General features: G+C 48.3%; 1 protein-coding gene across 1 annotated transcript in view; it reads right to left on the bottom strand.

The window, feature by feature from the left end:
- Positions 1 to 280: 280 nt before the first annotated feature.
- Positions 281 to 16,190, bottom strand: part of LOC142559984 (uncharacterized) — a gene marked incomplete at its 5' end in the record, with an annotated part of 57,944 nt that continues 42,034 nt past the window's right edge. The window contains 8 exons of the mRNA XM_075671708.1: positions 281 to 3,055; positions 5,666 to 7,397; positions 8,080 to 8,233; positions 9,416 to 9,494; positions 10,880 to 11,034; positions 12,103 to 12,272; positions 13,953 to 14,125; positions 15,088 to 15,348. Coding sequence (XP_075527823.1) covers positions 2,667 to 3,055; positions 5,666 to 7,397; positions 8,080 to 8,233; positions 9,416 to 9,494; positions 10,880 to 11,034; positions 12,103 to 12,272; positions 13,953 to 14,125; positions 15,088 to 15,348 — 3,113 coding nt within the window. The remainder of the gene's footprint in view (positions 3,056 to 5,665; positions 7,398 to 8,079; positions 8,234 to 9,415; positions 9,495 to 10,879; positions 11,035 to 12,102; positions 12,273 to 13,952; positions 14,126 to 15,087; positions 15,349 to 16,190) is intronic.

The raw sequence follows: 16,190 nt of genomic DNA, 5'->3' as shown, positions 1-16,190 counted from the left end.
GTTCGATCCTGGCCACGACGGCTGCATTGCAATGTGAGGCGAAAAAAAAAAAGGTTAGTCATTACCACCCGGGGTTCTTGAACGTGCAGTCACTTCTACGTGTACGTTTTCGCATTCCGCCCCTATCGGAACGCGGCTGCCGCGGTCGTGATCGAACCCACGACCTCGAACTCAGCAGCGCAGCCTGTTAGCCACTGGGCTGTCAGGACGGTTTTTTTCAGACTATATTCCTTGGCTTAAATGTGTAAAAGAATGCACAGTTTGTTTTCTTGTTGGGTATGTATTTATTGAACTAAAGATGCCATCTTTCGGGGTTTACATCCGAAAGCAGAAACGCGGGGAACGAGTGCTGTGTAGATAAAAACGACGTCAAGTCCATTCACACAAACGGTATTAACAATAATAAAAAAAAAACACTGGATCTATCTATACAAACAAGAGGACACATAGAGCCACGTAGCTAGCACGTTATCTCACCGAGTTTCCCGCGATGGCTTGTGTCCGATTCCCAGACTGTTCCATCTCTTTACCGTTAATTGTGTTTCATCTTCGTTAAATACGCTGATTCCTAAGTAAAATGCAGGTTGAGGTTGACGCCCTCATTTTGCTGAAAATGTGATCGAAGTGTATACGCACGGCTTACGTTAACAAAGACGGGAAAGGGATACTTCTTAGATGACGTGAAACCGTAGCCTGCAGTGCTAGGCAGTGGATGCCTACCTTTCAACAAGTCCATCATGTACCATAAAAAGAAAAAAAAAGGAAAAAAAGAAACTGATCGAGCTAAAGTTTCCAGCCGCGATATCGGTATGACCGCGCATGGTGTAGCACGGTTGTTGTAACGCACGAAGCAAGCTTGGAAGTTGGGCATATCATTAACCATATTTGTGTTTCGCTGATTGCAGTAAAGAAGAATGATTGATTGTTTGATTGATTGAGTGATTGATTGACAGTTATTCGCAATATTTCGAAGCAAATCGCACATTCAGAGCTGACACACTTCTGCTTCTACATCGGCGAATAATGTGTGCTTTTGTGGCCTTTATTCTGTTCACTGCCACCTACTGTTAGGCGTCATGTATCTGTTGAATTTCTCTGATGCACTTATTAATGCGCTTCTGATGACAATGATGGAAGCCTTGACATATTTACTGCGTCTGTAAAAACGGTAAAATAAATTTGAGTTAAGTTTCGATCGCCTCGGCACCGTCTTCTCTTAAACTCTTTGCTGTATAGTTTCGCAGCACGATAATGACTCACGACCTAACATGCCCAGTTGTTTACTACTGTACGTTTCCTGAAAGCAAAAATGCAAAAATTCGCTTCATTTACATCTTTCCACTTGCTTTCACAGCCCCTCAACACAGAAACGCTTTTCTCTTTCTTACTTGGATCAGCACAGCATCAGCTGTTGAAGAATGCGGAGCCTGTTCATGCGACAGGCATGCTCTTTAAAGTGCACGTTTTAGTTTGCTCGACAAGAAAGGGAACGAAATTGTAAACGTTCCTTATTATCCATGATACACGGAACTACGCGCTTTTCCCGAAAGTGCTAGGTTTCGCAAGTGCTAAACAGAGAAGAAAAAAAAAATAGTTTTGAATGCATGAAAAATTGTTGTCCGGCACTTGTGTACTGCCACAGACTTCAGCGTGCCGTCGCCACTTTGTCGATGAGTTGGACTTGGCGTCATGTGTTTGAAGCTGCGCTTTCTAACTTCTTCAATTCTTTTTTTTTATTGGTCAACAGTTTACTTTGCAGCACGAAATGCCGGCTCATCCACATCTCACGGCTTTCCAACTTCTGCGAGGACATAACGGTTCAGCGTTTGGGAGTCAATTAGGCTTACCTAGTCCAATGCGTGTAAAGTGCGGGAGCCTCAAACGAGTCTCAGATATCTTCAATAGATTGCGCGTTTCCCCCTCTCTCTGTCTGTTCTTGCTTCATCGAACAAAGAGTTGCAACCCCAGTCGGCACCATATCTACGCTCTTCAGGGCGGAGCCTTGAAGTCACTGTACAGCTTGCGGAAACGCGTGTCCGCCTAGCCGTACGCTATATGCGGATCGGGCGAGTTAGACAAGTGAGCTTACAAAACTGCATTGCAGTTTTGTAAGCTTGCATTATTCTAAGCTTACAATATTAAGCTTACAGCTTACAATTGTAAGCTTGCATTATTGTAAGCTTGCATTGCATTATTATCCTTGATAATCGCTCTCATGGACATTACATCCGTGAGCTGGACTTTGCATTTTACTAATTGTCTCGAATCAGTGAACAATTGAGATCCAGCGCTTGTCCTATAGATCGCTTTCATCGCATCTCTTTGTCCATGACTTGGACTTGGCATCGTTACTTTATTAATTATCTCTCTGATATCTTCTTTTTCTTTTCGCCTTCCAATTTTCTCAGCAACACGGTATGTCAGATAGCGCAGCTTCTTGGCATCTGCGAACTACACGTGGCTGAGTGCGCGCGCCTCATGTTATGTTTCTTCCGTACCAATAAAGAACGCAAATTCCTTTAGGCCGAGCACACTCAAATTACTGCTGCTGTTGTCGTTCTTAATAACCTCTGCACCATAGTGCCCATGCTCTTGCGTTTGTTGTCTTTTCGCGTCGTCTAACGACGATTCACAACCCCGAGTCGACACGACGACGGCCCCGCTCTTCACGGCGGAGTCTCGAAATCACTGTACATCTGGCGGAACGACGTGTCCGCCTTGCCGTAAACCATGGGCCCGCCGGGCACGCGCGAGGGCGTCGCGTGGTGGTGGTAGTGGCCGCGACCCGTCGCCGACGTCGTCACCACGGGCGGCGGAAGCGACGGCAGCGCGGCGGAAGTGACGCCTGCGGCCGACGGCAACCGGAAGTCTCCCATGACCGAGGCGATGAGCTGCTTGCGCTTCATGGAACGCCGCTGCCAGCGGAAGCAGAAGAAGCCCCCCAGCATGAGACCCACGTGGATGGCTGACACGACTAGCGCGGTGATGATGATGGTGTTCTGGGGGTCGCAGGCCGGTTCTTCCTCGACTGGCCTAGGAGGAGGCTGAGGTGGCTCTGTGAGAAAAAAGAAAAAAAAAAGTCGGAAGGCGATTCGACCTCTATAGTTTGAAGTCGATAAAACGCGCATTGTGTTCCTGAAGAAGTTGCGGGTGATAGTGTCGCATAGTCGTTGCGCTCGGCACTGCATCGCGTCACCCGTCGCGTGATGTGAGAAGGCCGAGCGTCGGACTGCTTTGAATTTCTGCTTTAATTTAAAAGACTACTTCAATTTTAAACTATGGGATTGCAGAGTCGCCCCCCCCCCCCCCCAGAGAAAAGTTTAAAAAATCTAGAAACCCAGATACCTGCTTCGAAAAAGAACTCGCTAAAGACATTTGTTGTAAAACAAAGAAGCGGCACACAGCTTTGAGAAGGTAGCGGAGTTCGCCTGTTTTTGAGAATGCGCTCTTGATCATCTCAGCGTTACGGTGCATTACGGTGAGCTTCGTAGGTTGCTATAAGCATATTTGACTAGACTTTAAATGGGGAGTGGGAGGGGGGAGGGGCGTGTTGAAACCGCTGGGGCGATTCTGTGACAGAATTTAAGGAGCTGTTCGTGCGCAAGTGCTGTTTGCCGTAAGCCAGCTGGCTTCACTAATAATATATCCAGCGTCAGAATTGGATCGCCTTTCCGCTGGATGAACAATCCTAGCGTAAGAGCTTTTTTGTTAACACGGGCCCTAGAGTTCTGCAGACGATCCACCTGCAGTGACAGTGGATAGAGGACGGCGTGCGCTATGATATTACAGACAACTCCTTAATTTGAGCGGTTGCATACATCTTGCGAGTGCGGGCTCAATTTTGCCTCAAGTCTTTGCGGTGAGTATTAAGTTGCGGGTTTATTTTAAATCATGAAAGACAGGACGTCATAGCTTCGGATGAGAGCGTGAACTTTGAGAGTAGAATCTCAACCCTAATTATTATTATTATTATTATTATTATTATTATTATTAGTAGTAGTAGTAGTAGTAGTAGTAGTAGTAGTAGTAGTAGTAGTAGTAGTAGTAGTAGTAGTAGTAGTAGTAGTAGTAGTAGTCTAATGCTTCAACCAATCAACGTTCCTCCGCAAACGGAAGCCACCATTTGAGCTTCAGAAAACAACAAAAGAAGCCAATATGCCATAGATCATATCGCCCCATGTCGTAGTAAGCAAATTCACGTGATGCCCATGTATGTACTGGTAATTTAGTGCACTACTTTGCATCGAGTAATTTGACATAGGTTCTTGCTGCCCCACCGTTGCTGTCGGGGGTTGCGCTAACTTTTCCATAAATTCATTCAGTGACGGATTCTTTTTTTTGTGCTTTTTGTAACTGTTACGTTGTCATATCTTTTGTAAGCACTTTCTTGCACCTATTGGTAAAGTTCTGCCTTTGCATTTGAGCTATGCGCGTCCTTCAAATTTTGCACCACCGCGGCTGCATTTGTATTTGTAAGCCACCCTCTTGGTGAGCCTTATGTTATGCTTGCAATATCGGTATGTAATACTGCAACGATACTTAAGCGCTTCTTTTCAGTGTCGGAAGAAACCGTCGTTACGGGGCATTAAAACGAACGACGGCCTATTCCTCAACAAATACGGGAAGAGTTCGAAAGTATTCACGATGATCAGCAAGCGCGGATAGGAGTATGCATCAAGGACACATGGGCCGGCGTTCGAGAATTAGCCTATTCTTCGTGGGAAACAAGAACAGCTTACGCCGAGCAAACTGCACGCGTCATTTGTACGAAGCGCCAACCTGACGTTCTCGTGCCGGCGAATGTGACTGCTTTCCACGCGCGCTGCGGCTGTATAATAAATGTAGTCAGACGTAGCTTGCCTCACGCCGCTCCGTTCTACGGGAGCTGACAAAAGATGGCTCCCAACTGGCGCCATCACACAAAAGAGAGCTCATAAAGACGCGGAGTAACGCAGACCGGAGTAAGAAGTATCGCAATCACCCCCGAGACAGCTCTTTGTCCAATGCGAGGACAGTCGCCAACTCGCGGGGACACTAAGGCCAGGCGTTATTTCTCGTTTTTCTGTCGCGAGTGCGGCCTCCTACGCGTAGATTCAGCGCCAATACGACGCACCGCTGCGACAGGCTCCGGTGATGTCGGGCCAATCAGAACACAGATATTTTCTCTCGCAATGTATTCCTCCGCGGCTACTTTGGTTTGCTGCTCGCAGCTGCGCAGTTATGAGCAGCAGACGCAAGCTGACTACATTATTGGAGGAACACGTAAAAAAAAAATAAAGCGTCAGATTAAACTGTTTGATTGGTACACGGCTTTAATAATGGCAAATGCGACAAAGCGTGGATCATACTCCAAGGCGCGAACCTTTTATGTCCCCGTGATAGTAAATTAAAGGACGGATGCGGAATGTAAAGGGCTTCGAAAGAACTGCAGGAATTGCTTTTGTCTGCGCACAAAGCGATCCCGGCGTCAGCCCGCCTCGCCACTTCGGCACCGCTGCACATATTTACCGAGAGAGTGAGCATATATACACACACACACATTGTATAGAGAGAAGGCTATAGAGAAAGGCGGCACGCGCGGAATTCGTCTTCATTACCGTCTCATGACACCGCGCGGCCGGCATCACATAATGCCAGCTAGCCAGCCCGCTGACGACTTCCTCACCTCGTTTTCGGCTTCGTGGGGGCTGGTAGACGCCGCCGCCGCCGCCGTTGGCGGCGTTCCTGGCCCAGCCGTTGTCGGGCTTCCCGCCGCCGCTGTCTTCGCCCACCATAATGGCCAGCGAGAGCGGAACTTCCTCCGGGTACGGCTTCTCGGTCGTGGCGACAATCTCGCGAAACGCCGAGGAAGGCGCGTACCCTCCCCCCTCCATCTCTCGCACCACGAACTGGCCGCTGGAATTCGTCGTCATCTGCTGCTGCTGCTGGAATAGCGCGTTGTCCTCGCCGCCCGTGAGGTCTAACGTCGCTTTCGTTTCGTTACCGGAGGAGAAATTCAAGGTGTCGCTTCTCGTTTCGGCGGGCAACGATTGTGGCGCCTCCCGCCAGGCGGTGTCCGCGGGACGACGTCCTTTGTCGTAGTAGTTGTCACTTCTTTCGGGCTCCCTCGAAAACGAGCTGCCACCGCCGTTAACGCTTTCCCGAAAGCTGGCGGCGGGCCGCGAGGAGTCCGATTCTACCCCCGTCCGTTTGTCGCCGCCGCCGGAAAGCTGATCTCGGCTCGTTTGCCCCAACGACTCGTTTGCGCGGTCCGCGGTTGGCTCGAACTCGCGATGATGTCCCGCAGCTTCGTAATAATGGAGTCCGCGTCCCCGGTCTCCGGAAGGTTCCTTCTGCTCGTTTCCGGCCGAGTTGTGGTGGTGATTACGGTGTTCTAATCGACGGTTGTCGTAACGATGCTGCTCGGCTGCTGGCTCAATGGCCACTGGTCCTGGCGGTGGGCCGTACGGCGTGTCTCTCCAGACGTGCGAAAAGGCTCGGCTCGAATGTGGCCGTGTTCCTCGACGGCTGTCCGTAAATGTGCGTCGCGCATCGTGGTCGTAGTAGCCGCCATGACCGTACGGGCCGTGACCGCCGTACGGCGGCGGCGGCGAGCCGTAGTGGCGACCGTATCCCAATCCGTAGCCGCCGTACGGCTGAGAAGTTAGATCGAAAGGAACGGCCGTCGCCTGCTGCGGAGGACCTCGAACACCGTGCTGTAGCTGGGGGTTGTCGGGATCAGGATTACGGAACACGACGGCCGAGGACACTTGCTCAATCCTTTCGGCGTCCTTCGAAGCTTGCTGTGGCTCCGGGACGCTTCCGTTGCCTTCTTCGGGCAGGTACATTTCCTGTTTCCGGAACATCAAATGCGGTTCACTTCCATCTGCATCGTCATAGGCTTCTTCTTCTGCTTCTTCTGAATCAAAACGAGCTGTTTCATTTGTATCGGGAAACGTCGTTAAGGTTGCCGCCATCGTTTCTTCGGTAGCCTCTTCAGCGACCGTTGAGTTATTAGGCGTTTCTTCCACGCTCTCTTCCGTGACGGCATCGGTAACGTTCTCAGCTGGAACAGATGTCGCTGGAACACCATCTGTCGTCGGCTCCGGACTCGCAGTAGTCTCCACAATGCTTTCTGTGTCGGTTTCGGCAGTTAACACCTTTTCCGTGGAAGCTGGCGTGGTCGCGGCAGGTTCAACCGTGGTTGCAGGAGCATCAATCGTTGTAGTCGTGGGCGGCTCGTCTGTAGTGGTCGTCGTCGTGGTTCGCACGGAATACGGCCTTATGACGATCGTCGGTTTGTGCGCTGTGAGGAAGATTGGCCTGGTTCTGTTCCTGAACGCGAACCTGGCGATTGGCGGGAACGACACATCCCGCCTTCTGCGGCCAAACGACTCGCCACCTCCTTGGCAGCGCACCTGCAGGAAGATACGAGTATTCACTATCAGTTGCGACAGCATCCATTGTCACGCGCACTAACGTGCACGAACGTTAAAGGTACTCGTCGTTGTTGCCGTGAGAGTCTCAATAGGAGATCTTCTTCATATAGATCGGAATTCAGGGCAGGTTAGTATGCGATAAAGCGGCCGTTGTCATCGCTGGCACCCCCTCACGTCTACCGCTGCACCGTGGAAGGGTACTTCGTTTGTTTTTCAATTCGTTCTGTAGACGTAACCCGTCCTTTTCTTTATTGCACAACGGGAGCTGTTTGTTTAAAGTTATGACATGTGCTGCTTTAACGCTGAATATATGAGGTTGACTAAAGTTGCACGTTGGGCTTGTTGGTATAGGTGTGTGTCGCCTGTGTTCATCTTGTGTCCTGTTTCTGATGCGGTACGCCTTTTGCCTCCAGCTGAATATATGTTTATTTACCTCTCTAAGAGCGGCATTTAAGTATGTTTTTAGGCAAGTCGGAGAGAGAAACGCCCGCATTCCTTGATTGGGATTTTCGTTTGCCCAAAAGCGCCTGATCATTGACACGTCCAATCTGCTGTCACGCCTAAGCCGAAGTCGCAACTTCTGCCTTTGCACGAAGAGTTCGCGAGGAGATCGAGGGTCATTTCGTTTTAATCGATTGCGCAGAATAAGGTTGGCACTCACCGGATCGCACCTTTCTTGGCAGAACCTTATTTGCACCTCGAAGTTGACCAGACCGGACGACGGGAATCGGAACGCCTTGAAATTGGCGAAGAGCGCGCCCGGTTGCCTGTAGTCTGGTCGAAGGGGTGGGAATATGCTCGGGTCCACGGGACACCTGCGCGCAACAGCGGGAAGATGGTGAGAGTAAGTATAGACATTCGTTAGTATAGTTAGTATAGTATGGACATTAGTAAGTACGAGTCGCGCTGCTCGCCAACTTCAGGAGAACAATGTGGTTGTCGAGGTCCTCTGACTCCTCTGACATTCTCTTGCGACGGGACGCCCGTCTTGGCTTTATGACAATTTACGTAATGCGTTCCAGTAACTGGCAGCCGCAAATGGTTTTGCATGTAGTCAAGCTAGCAGAGGAGTGAGGAATACGCGAGACTGAAGAGAAGCAAAGAGTCGTTGTTTAGAGAATTTTCAACGGACGCGTTGCTGCTTTCAGTTGTCAGTAGGTGCGCGCACGACATGTGTGACCACCGCAGACACGTAACTCTGGCATGCCTCCAAAGTCTGTCAGACAGACTTACTAGATCGCGCGACATCGACGCAGGAAGATGCGAGGGTTGAAAATTACATGCACGTGCAACCAGGCTTCCGCGAATGCAGGAAAATTTTGTTGTAATTAATTAACTTTTTCGAAATTACATGGCATTGTCCATGCATTATTTTTGCGTGTATCATAATCTTTTGTGCAGAAAAGGAAAGCTCTTCGAAAGCTACCAGGCCATGTTGCTACAGTACTCCAATTACCCTTTTGGCACTCAATAGCAGTAGCGCGTACAGACTAGAGCTTTCAATCTCCAATCGCTCGCATTGCTAAATCAACAGCATGAGCGTCACTGCGGAGTTACCTCGTTACGCGTTCATTCATCTGGGTACATTCTGTACATTGAGAACCTTAGATTTACTATTTTAGCTACGAAATAAAGATGCCGCATTGCGAACATGAGAAGACAACGTATACTTGCCTTAAGCATCATAAATAGCTTATGCTCGGTGTCAGATTTTGCCACCTGTACATTGCTGTGTTCCTGCATGCTGAAGCTACCTTTAACATGTATTCTTTCATCTGTGTTCCTGCTAAACTCATGCTCCAAAGTTTACTAGCGCTGTCGGGCGCACCAGTAATGATTATGGACCTCGCCTTGCTTGTCGTCTTGAAGAGCAGCGCATTCAGACACGGGCTTTCCGCTACGTCATTAGTAATTAACGACACACGTGATACTGCACAGGCAAGGCATCTCCATATTGCCTTCGCCTTTTGTAGTACAGTAGCCGAGGTTGTACTTACCCTAGGCTGTCGATGAGAAAAAGAGATTCGCCATTGGAGCTCCTGGCGTAAAGGTTTCTTGCAAAAATGGCAAATGCGCCTGGAACGGGAACCAAAGGTGTAAATGATGAATTAGTACTGGCTCATTACTTTGTTACTTTTGGTACGCGGCCTAAACTTCCTATTATATTTGTCTCTCATCCTTCACGAGAGTGCTATTTTGACTAACTTTCCTTCTATTAAGTAGAACTTGTTGCTGGGCGAGTTGGTTGGGATCTAAAGAATAATCTGTCATCAATCAATCTGTCTTTTCGTACTCTTCCTTCCTAAGTCCTTATTTTCCTTTTTTGGCGCAACAATGTATTCTTTATTTCCTTCTATTGCCTACATTATACTCACTCACTGATCAGGTTATTTCATTTAGCACACACTTCAGTTTGCAGCTTAGATCAGCTGCAAACTATGATTTCTGTTGTCTATTTCGGATCTACCACCTTTTAGATTGTCACATGGACTATAAGTTTACCTCGAACTTAGTTCATCTATGAGCTTCCATGTTTCGTAGCAGTAAATAAATCTGGCGAACATACGGAAATAAAAGTTTATTGTAAAGGCAAGCGGGCTCGTCTTTAACGTAGCATCGCGTCTATTTTTGGCGATATTAACTACCTAATGTGCGTTTAGCGAAAGTTCACTAACTACGTAATGTGGGTTTAGCAAAGGTTCACCGAGAGACTGATTACGGAGTTACAACTAACCCGAACGCGTTGTGTGAATCGGACAACACGCCGCTGCATTGTAGCAAACCACTGGCACCACATGTGGCTGTCACGCGTTCCCATTCATGCGTTTCTGGCGCTTTGGCACGCTTGTCACCTGTAAACTGTGTGCCGATAATAAAAATATTACGATAATAATTAATACAAACATGACATACACCCTTTCACCGTGCGATTGGTGTATTTATCGGCTCTCGTCACGTGGCGTCCTCGAAACCGCACCACCGTTCCATAACTTAACCTGAACTATAACCTCAGGTTAGCTCAGATGGTAGAGCGGCTGCCCCGGAAAGGCGGTGGTCGCGGGTTGGAGTCCCGGACCAAGACGAATTTTCTTTCCTTATCTCTACTTTGTTACCACTTTACCTCCCCCTCCCCTCTCTCCCCAGTGTAGGGTAGCCAACCGGATCTTTTTCTCTGGTTAACCTCCTTGCCTTCCCCCTTTCCTCTCTCTCTCTCTCTCTCTCTCTCTCTCTCTCTCTCTCTCTCTCTCTCTCTCTCTCTTCAACTGCGAGGCTTTTCTTTCGAGGAACCCGTATGGGTTTTCTTTGTAGCAATTGCTACGGATGGGTGGATGTCTGATTTCCCCTTTGTTCAATACTTCTCTCCACCTTGCGGGTTTCCGCAGAACTATTACGTCAACTTTAACCTCAGGAACAAGTCGAAAGCAGCGCAAGGTCAAACAAAAGAAGAAGGGCCGCCTTACTGCCAGGTTCCTGGATTTCGATCCTGAGCGTGAGCTCGTCCCCGAGTCCGACCACTCCTGCGTCACGCCCACTGGGGTCCAGGATTCGCATGACCACGTTCGGCGGCGGGGCGGTGTTGGTCACGACAGACGTTATGGTCGGCTGGTGGCGAGTCCTGCGCGTAGGTGGCAGGGCAGGCGTCACACGCGCTGGAGGGAAGACCGTTTCTCCCAGCGCTAAATGAAAAACCGGCGACCGACCGAGCTGGGCGCCCTTGCCCCCTTTCAGTGTATACCATGTGGGTGCGTCGAACGCTGGGGACTGCGTCAAAGGGCTACACACTTGCATCCCCGCTGTACGGGCGGTATTACCGCTGCAGAGCTAAATAAAGTTACGGCTTTCTTGCAGACTAGCGTAGATACAATGCAAGGGCAGTAAAAGGTGCAGACGCGGACTGCGCGTGAACTGAGACTACGCGTTTAGACCAACGCAATGCGTATATAATGAAGGTCACCGCGAGGTATTTGTGGGCACTTGTAGACTACTATTGATCTGATCACATCTAACAGACACGAGGAAAGAGTGCTCATCAGGTGTAATAGAACGACAAGCAGAGGAAAAATTACGGATAGAGTCTACACTGCCCATTTCTTCTGGGCCATCCTCTAAGCATAGTTCAGATAGGTCACCTTTTATTATTATTTTTCTAGACTGAGAGACACCTCAATAGCTGTATCACATCTCTTCAATAATATGTAAAAAAAGAAAGAAATGGAAGTGGCAGCAGAGGCACGTAAGTGCCTCCTCACTTCATATTTATGAGTTGATGTTCCGCGCCTGTCCTGTTTGTTTCCTTCTTCACCCGTTGTCGTTTGCGCGGTTACATAATGCTTCACAAAGGCGTACAAGCTGACCTAAACCGAAGGGTAACCCGAACCACAACTCTATAGGTGCCTCCATCCCAGCCTCAATGCGCACTTAACAGAAAACTGCTTGCTGCGAGCTTAAGGATTCCCGCGTGCACGCCACTGCTGCAGTAAATATCGCTTACCTGCCATGGCCAGTGACCACTCTGCGGCCTTTGCATTAGGCATGCATTTGTGTACTTGTGGTATTGTTCCCTATACTTGATGAGCTACGCAGGTTCTAGACGCATTGTTTCTGCGGTTACTATCACGTGATCACAGTAACAGCGTTAATTCGAGGCCCTTCTTCGTTTAGTCCCCGTAGCAGTGTAACTTACGTAACATCGAGGCCGCCGCTGTAAGCGCCGTTTCGTGCGAACGTGGAACCAAGCGTGACTGTCCTGTCGCCAGCTTCGAAAGAGCACACAACGCGAATGTTGCGGTCGGTGTCTGTCATTATGATCGGGTGCTGCTGGACGACAACTTCGTTGGCGTAGTGGCCGTTTCCCTGCGGACGAAAAAAAAAATAATAAAGGCGAGAGAGCTGAGTTACTGAGCGGCCCACTAATCGAAATGCGTAGGCCACTTTTCTCACATAGCCGCCTAATCTGGGAAGTGTCTAGGGCGTCAAGGAAGCTCATGCTGTGACACACAGGAGTTCGATCGTGAGAAATGCTCGCGTTTCAGCCGGAAGACATGTAAAATAGTCAGCGCTTCAATATTTATGCAACCACTCGAGCGTGAGGGTGCTCCAAGTGTTTGCGAGGAAGGGAAAGCATTTCCCGCTTACGTTTACTTGTAGGGCCTCTCGCGACGTTGCCAGACTTGCGTGCGAGGTTTACGGCGCCAGGTAACTGGTTGAAGAAGAAATAGTCTTTCATGCGTTTTTTATCCATAGCTACTGTGAACGCCAGCTACCTCTCTCTTGCACTTAGTCAAAGCATGCCACCGCCTATGTCCATATGACTTTTGAGAAAGGATTCCCCTCCGCCAACATGCCATTATCTTGTCATGGTTGTCGTTTATTCCCATCTTGCCACATTTTTCACGTCTCACTCAAGTAGCATTTCCCGAAAACTGTTACAGTCCATAATGATGGACATCTTCACGGCAGAGTTATTAGAGGACTTCTATATAACGACCCTTGCTACCTGACTGCCGCATACTGCGCGCAGCGATAATCAACATTCAACATGTGTCGTCTGCAACAACAGCGCATCGCGAGGCAATAGATGTGCGGTGCTCAGATATTGCAGTCAGTTTAGCACGTCTCCGAATTGACAGCCTATATAGGCTCGACGCTGACGTTCTAACGGCACTTTCCGCCGCCTTAACAACGGTTTTGGTCTCACTCAAGTACCCAGTAAGCCTTCGCATGAACTTCAATGGATCGCAAGAACATGTTCGCATGACTAAAACTGTTCATGAGAAACGTGAATGCATGAACTTGCTATCGAAGCCACTATATTGTATTTCTTAGTTTTAGTGAGAAATTCTTTCTAGTGATGTTCAATCCGTCGATTATCTTGTTCTACTTCCAGCAAACATGCTATCACGTACTACGCTATTGTGAGTAAAAGGTATCAATTGAGTGAAGCACGGTCCTCCGAACTAGATCTCTTGGCGTGGTCAAGTATGCTTCAACGAAGGCTTCTTTCTTTCTTTCTTTTTTTTTTGCAAGCCCCGAACACACGAAGCGGCAGCTTTCCAAACGCATTCTTGAGTGAATGTTCATCGAAGTTTCCGATCAACATCGATGCCTGGTCATTGCTCTTTCAATTAAGAAGTTTGTTCAAGTGATCTTCGATCCTTTCGTTCTAATTCTCCCACACTACTTGAAGCGAACCTTGTAAACTTAGTTGTACCAAGCCTGAAACATGGGATAGAAATGGCAACGAGGTCATGCCGGCCATGATTGTAGCGCTTCCTCAACTAGCTAAGATGTGCCTACAAACTATCATCGCAAAACGAAGGGATGGAGGCAAGTTTGCTTCTCCGCATAATGAAGCTTATTGCGGCGAAGCCTGCTTTGAAAACTGCGTTTTAGGAAGGTACGCATTCACGCAGGGACAGTTCTTGAGGTGCGTCGAAAGTGCCATAGACAGTGGATGTGACCTACAACATGAAATCAACGCAGTAAAGTGCAAGGGAGGGAAAAGTCTCGCCCTCGGTGTGAGGGTGTGCGCACCTCCTGCAGCGTCCCACAGCGGGTGCCGAGTGAGACGGCGAACTGGAGCGTGTTCTGCCCGTTTCCCACCACGAAGCATTGGGAGGGGTTGCCCTTTGCGTACACGCGTCCGTGGAAGGGCGTGTCGAAGTTCATCGCCAGGAGCATGTCCTGCTGGTTGCACTGCACGCTCACTGCATGGAGAAAAGTCGCAACTAAGCTGAGTTGCAAAGCGTTTTTCTCTCTCCAAAATTTCCCCAATATATTTCTTTTTCCAGAGCTCCCATTGTGCGGTAGCGTAGAGCAGTACAACGTAATCTCTATTTGTTTATCATTGCTAAAAATCACTCAGTGATCCTACAAGAACACCACAAAAGTCTTTTGAGTTTTGAAGAATACTTTTTAGGACTTTCAACTCTGGTTTTGGTATCTAGGCGAATCGGTGTATGCAATGCGCAATTGGTTTACGTCCAATATTCGTAATATAGCGGCAGATCCCTGTTAATGGGCATAATGCTCGAGGTAGCCGTTAACAACGCAGCGAGTAGACCAGTAATTACCGGTTCCTTATAAGCGAGGAATAGGCATGAACAAAGTAGATACAAGTACTCGGACCCCCAAAACGTTTGCATTATCTCAAAAGTACACATATTCCGTAAGATTTTTATATTAGCCGGTGTCCTGTTTTAAAAGGATACCTTGATCAATCTTATCAGGCGATTCTGCGTCGTACTGGCGGCTACGCCAGACCCGTACGCTGGTCAGACAAGGGGAGTTTGTTACGCCCTCATGCTCTCTGTCTGTCTGTCTGTCTGTCTGTCTGTCTGTCTATCTTAGATAGATAGATAGATAGATAGATAGATAGATAGATAGATACATAGATAGATAGATAGATAGATAGATAGATAGATAGATAGATAGATAGATAGATAGATAGATAGATAAGACAGACAGACAGACAGACAGATAGATAGATAGATAGATAGATAGATAGATAGATAGATAGATAGATAGATAGATAGATAGATAGATAGATAGATAGATAGATAGATAGATAGATAGATAGATAGATAGATAGATAGATAGATAGATAGATAGATAGATAGATAGATAGATTACCTCTGTCAGTAAGTTGATGAATGAGTCTGGGACCAACCTTGTTCGCAAGTGCCCTTCTCGCTGTACACGGAGTATCGGCGGTGCACGAGCGCGGCCGTACCCAGGGGCGTGGTCTGGGCGTCCTCGCTGCTGAGCGCGCAGTCCCGGTGCACCGTCTCGAAGTTTACGGCACGGCAGCTGAACAGGCGCTCCAGGTCGCACTGGCGCTGACACTCGGTCAGGCTGAACGCGTGGCCCAGCCTGTCGATGATGGGCAGAAACCGATCCACTTGCTCCCGGTATTGGCACGTCGAGGGTTCTGCGCGAAGAAGCGGAAAGAAAGTTACAGCGTGGGCCAATTGTTATTTGTTTGATCGCGATTATCGCCTCCTCGTGATTCGTTGTTGGAGTGAGGCATCCGAATTTCGAAGGAATTGGCACTCAGTGTGTGTCCAGGTAACCAGCCAATGCTTACTGACATTGAACCGGGTCTATTGGAAGATTTTTTACGTAGTTTCACAGTTGCCATGTGCTTTCTTCGAGGTTCATCATTTGCGCATCTGTATTCATTACAAGTTCCTCGTGCATAAGGGCGCTGTATCAAAACTATTCCCGGACTTACGACTTCCACGTTTCGCAGACTTTTTTTTTTGTTTAACCGAAGGCTCGATTTCACTTTGTGCCGGAAGAAGGACACGGACGTGGAAAGTGACACCAGCCCCAGCTAATTCCTTTCGCCTTCTCACAAACAATAAAAAACAAAAACAAAATGCTTTTTCAATACTTTCGACAGAAATAACCGGATGGTGAAACCGGACTCTTATCGTACGTGCACAGTCCCAAACCGGTACCGAGATGTCAATGACTTCCTGTTTTCAACTAGGTATTATTGAAGTCCCACAAATGACAGCACGACTGCACCAAAGCCCAAACGGCAACTCGAGAACGTCGAGCAGTGAGCTGAGCCATGTCAATTCATGTTTTTTTTTTTCTTTCGAAAACCCGGTGCTGTGTGTTTTTGCGCGGAAGCAAACCTTCACTTTGGTGATCCTCTTTTTAACTTCCGCCAAGTTCTCCCGAGTGGGGTTTCACTGCAGAAGGTATTCTTCAAATAATTAGCTCTTGCTTTTATCTGTTTTCGTTATCAGTTGATCTTATCCG

This window comes from Dermacentor variabilis, chromosome 10 (assembly GCF_050947875.1).
Source record: "Dermacentor variabilis isolate Ectoservices chromosome 10, ASM5094787v1, whole genome shotgun sequence".
Classification (NCBI taxonomy): domain Eukaryota; kingdom Metazoa; phylum Arthropoda; class Arachnida; order Ixodida; family Ixodidae; genus Dermacentor; species Dermacentor variabilis.
This window is presented reverse-complemented; position numbering and strand designations above follow the sequence as displayed.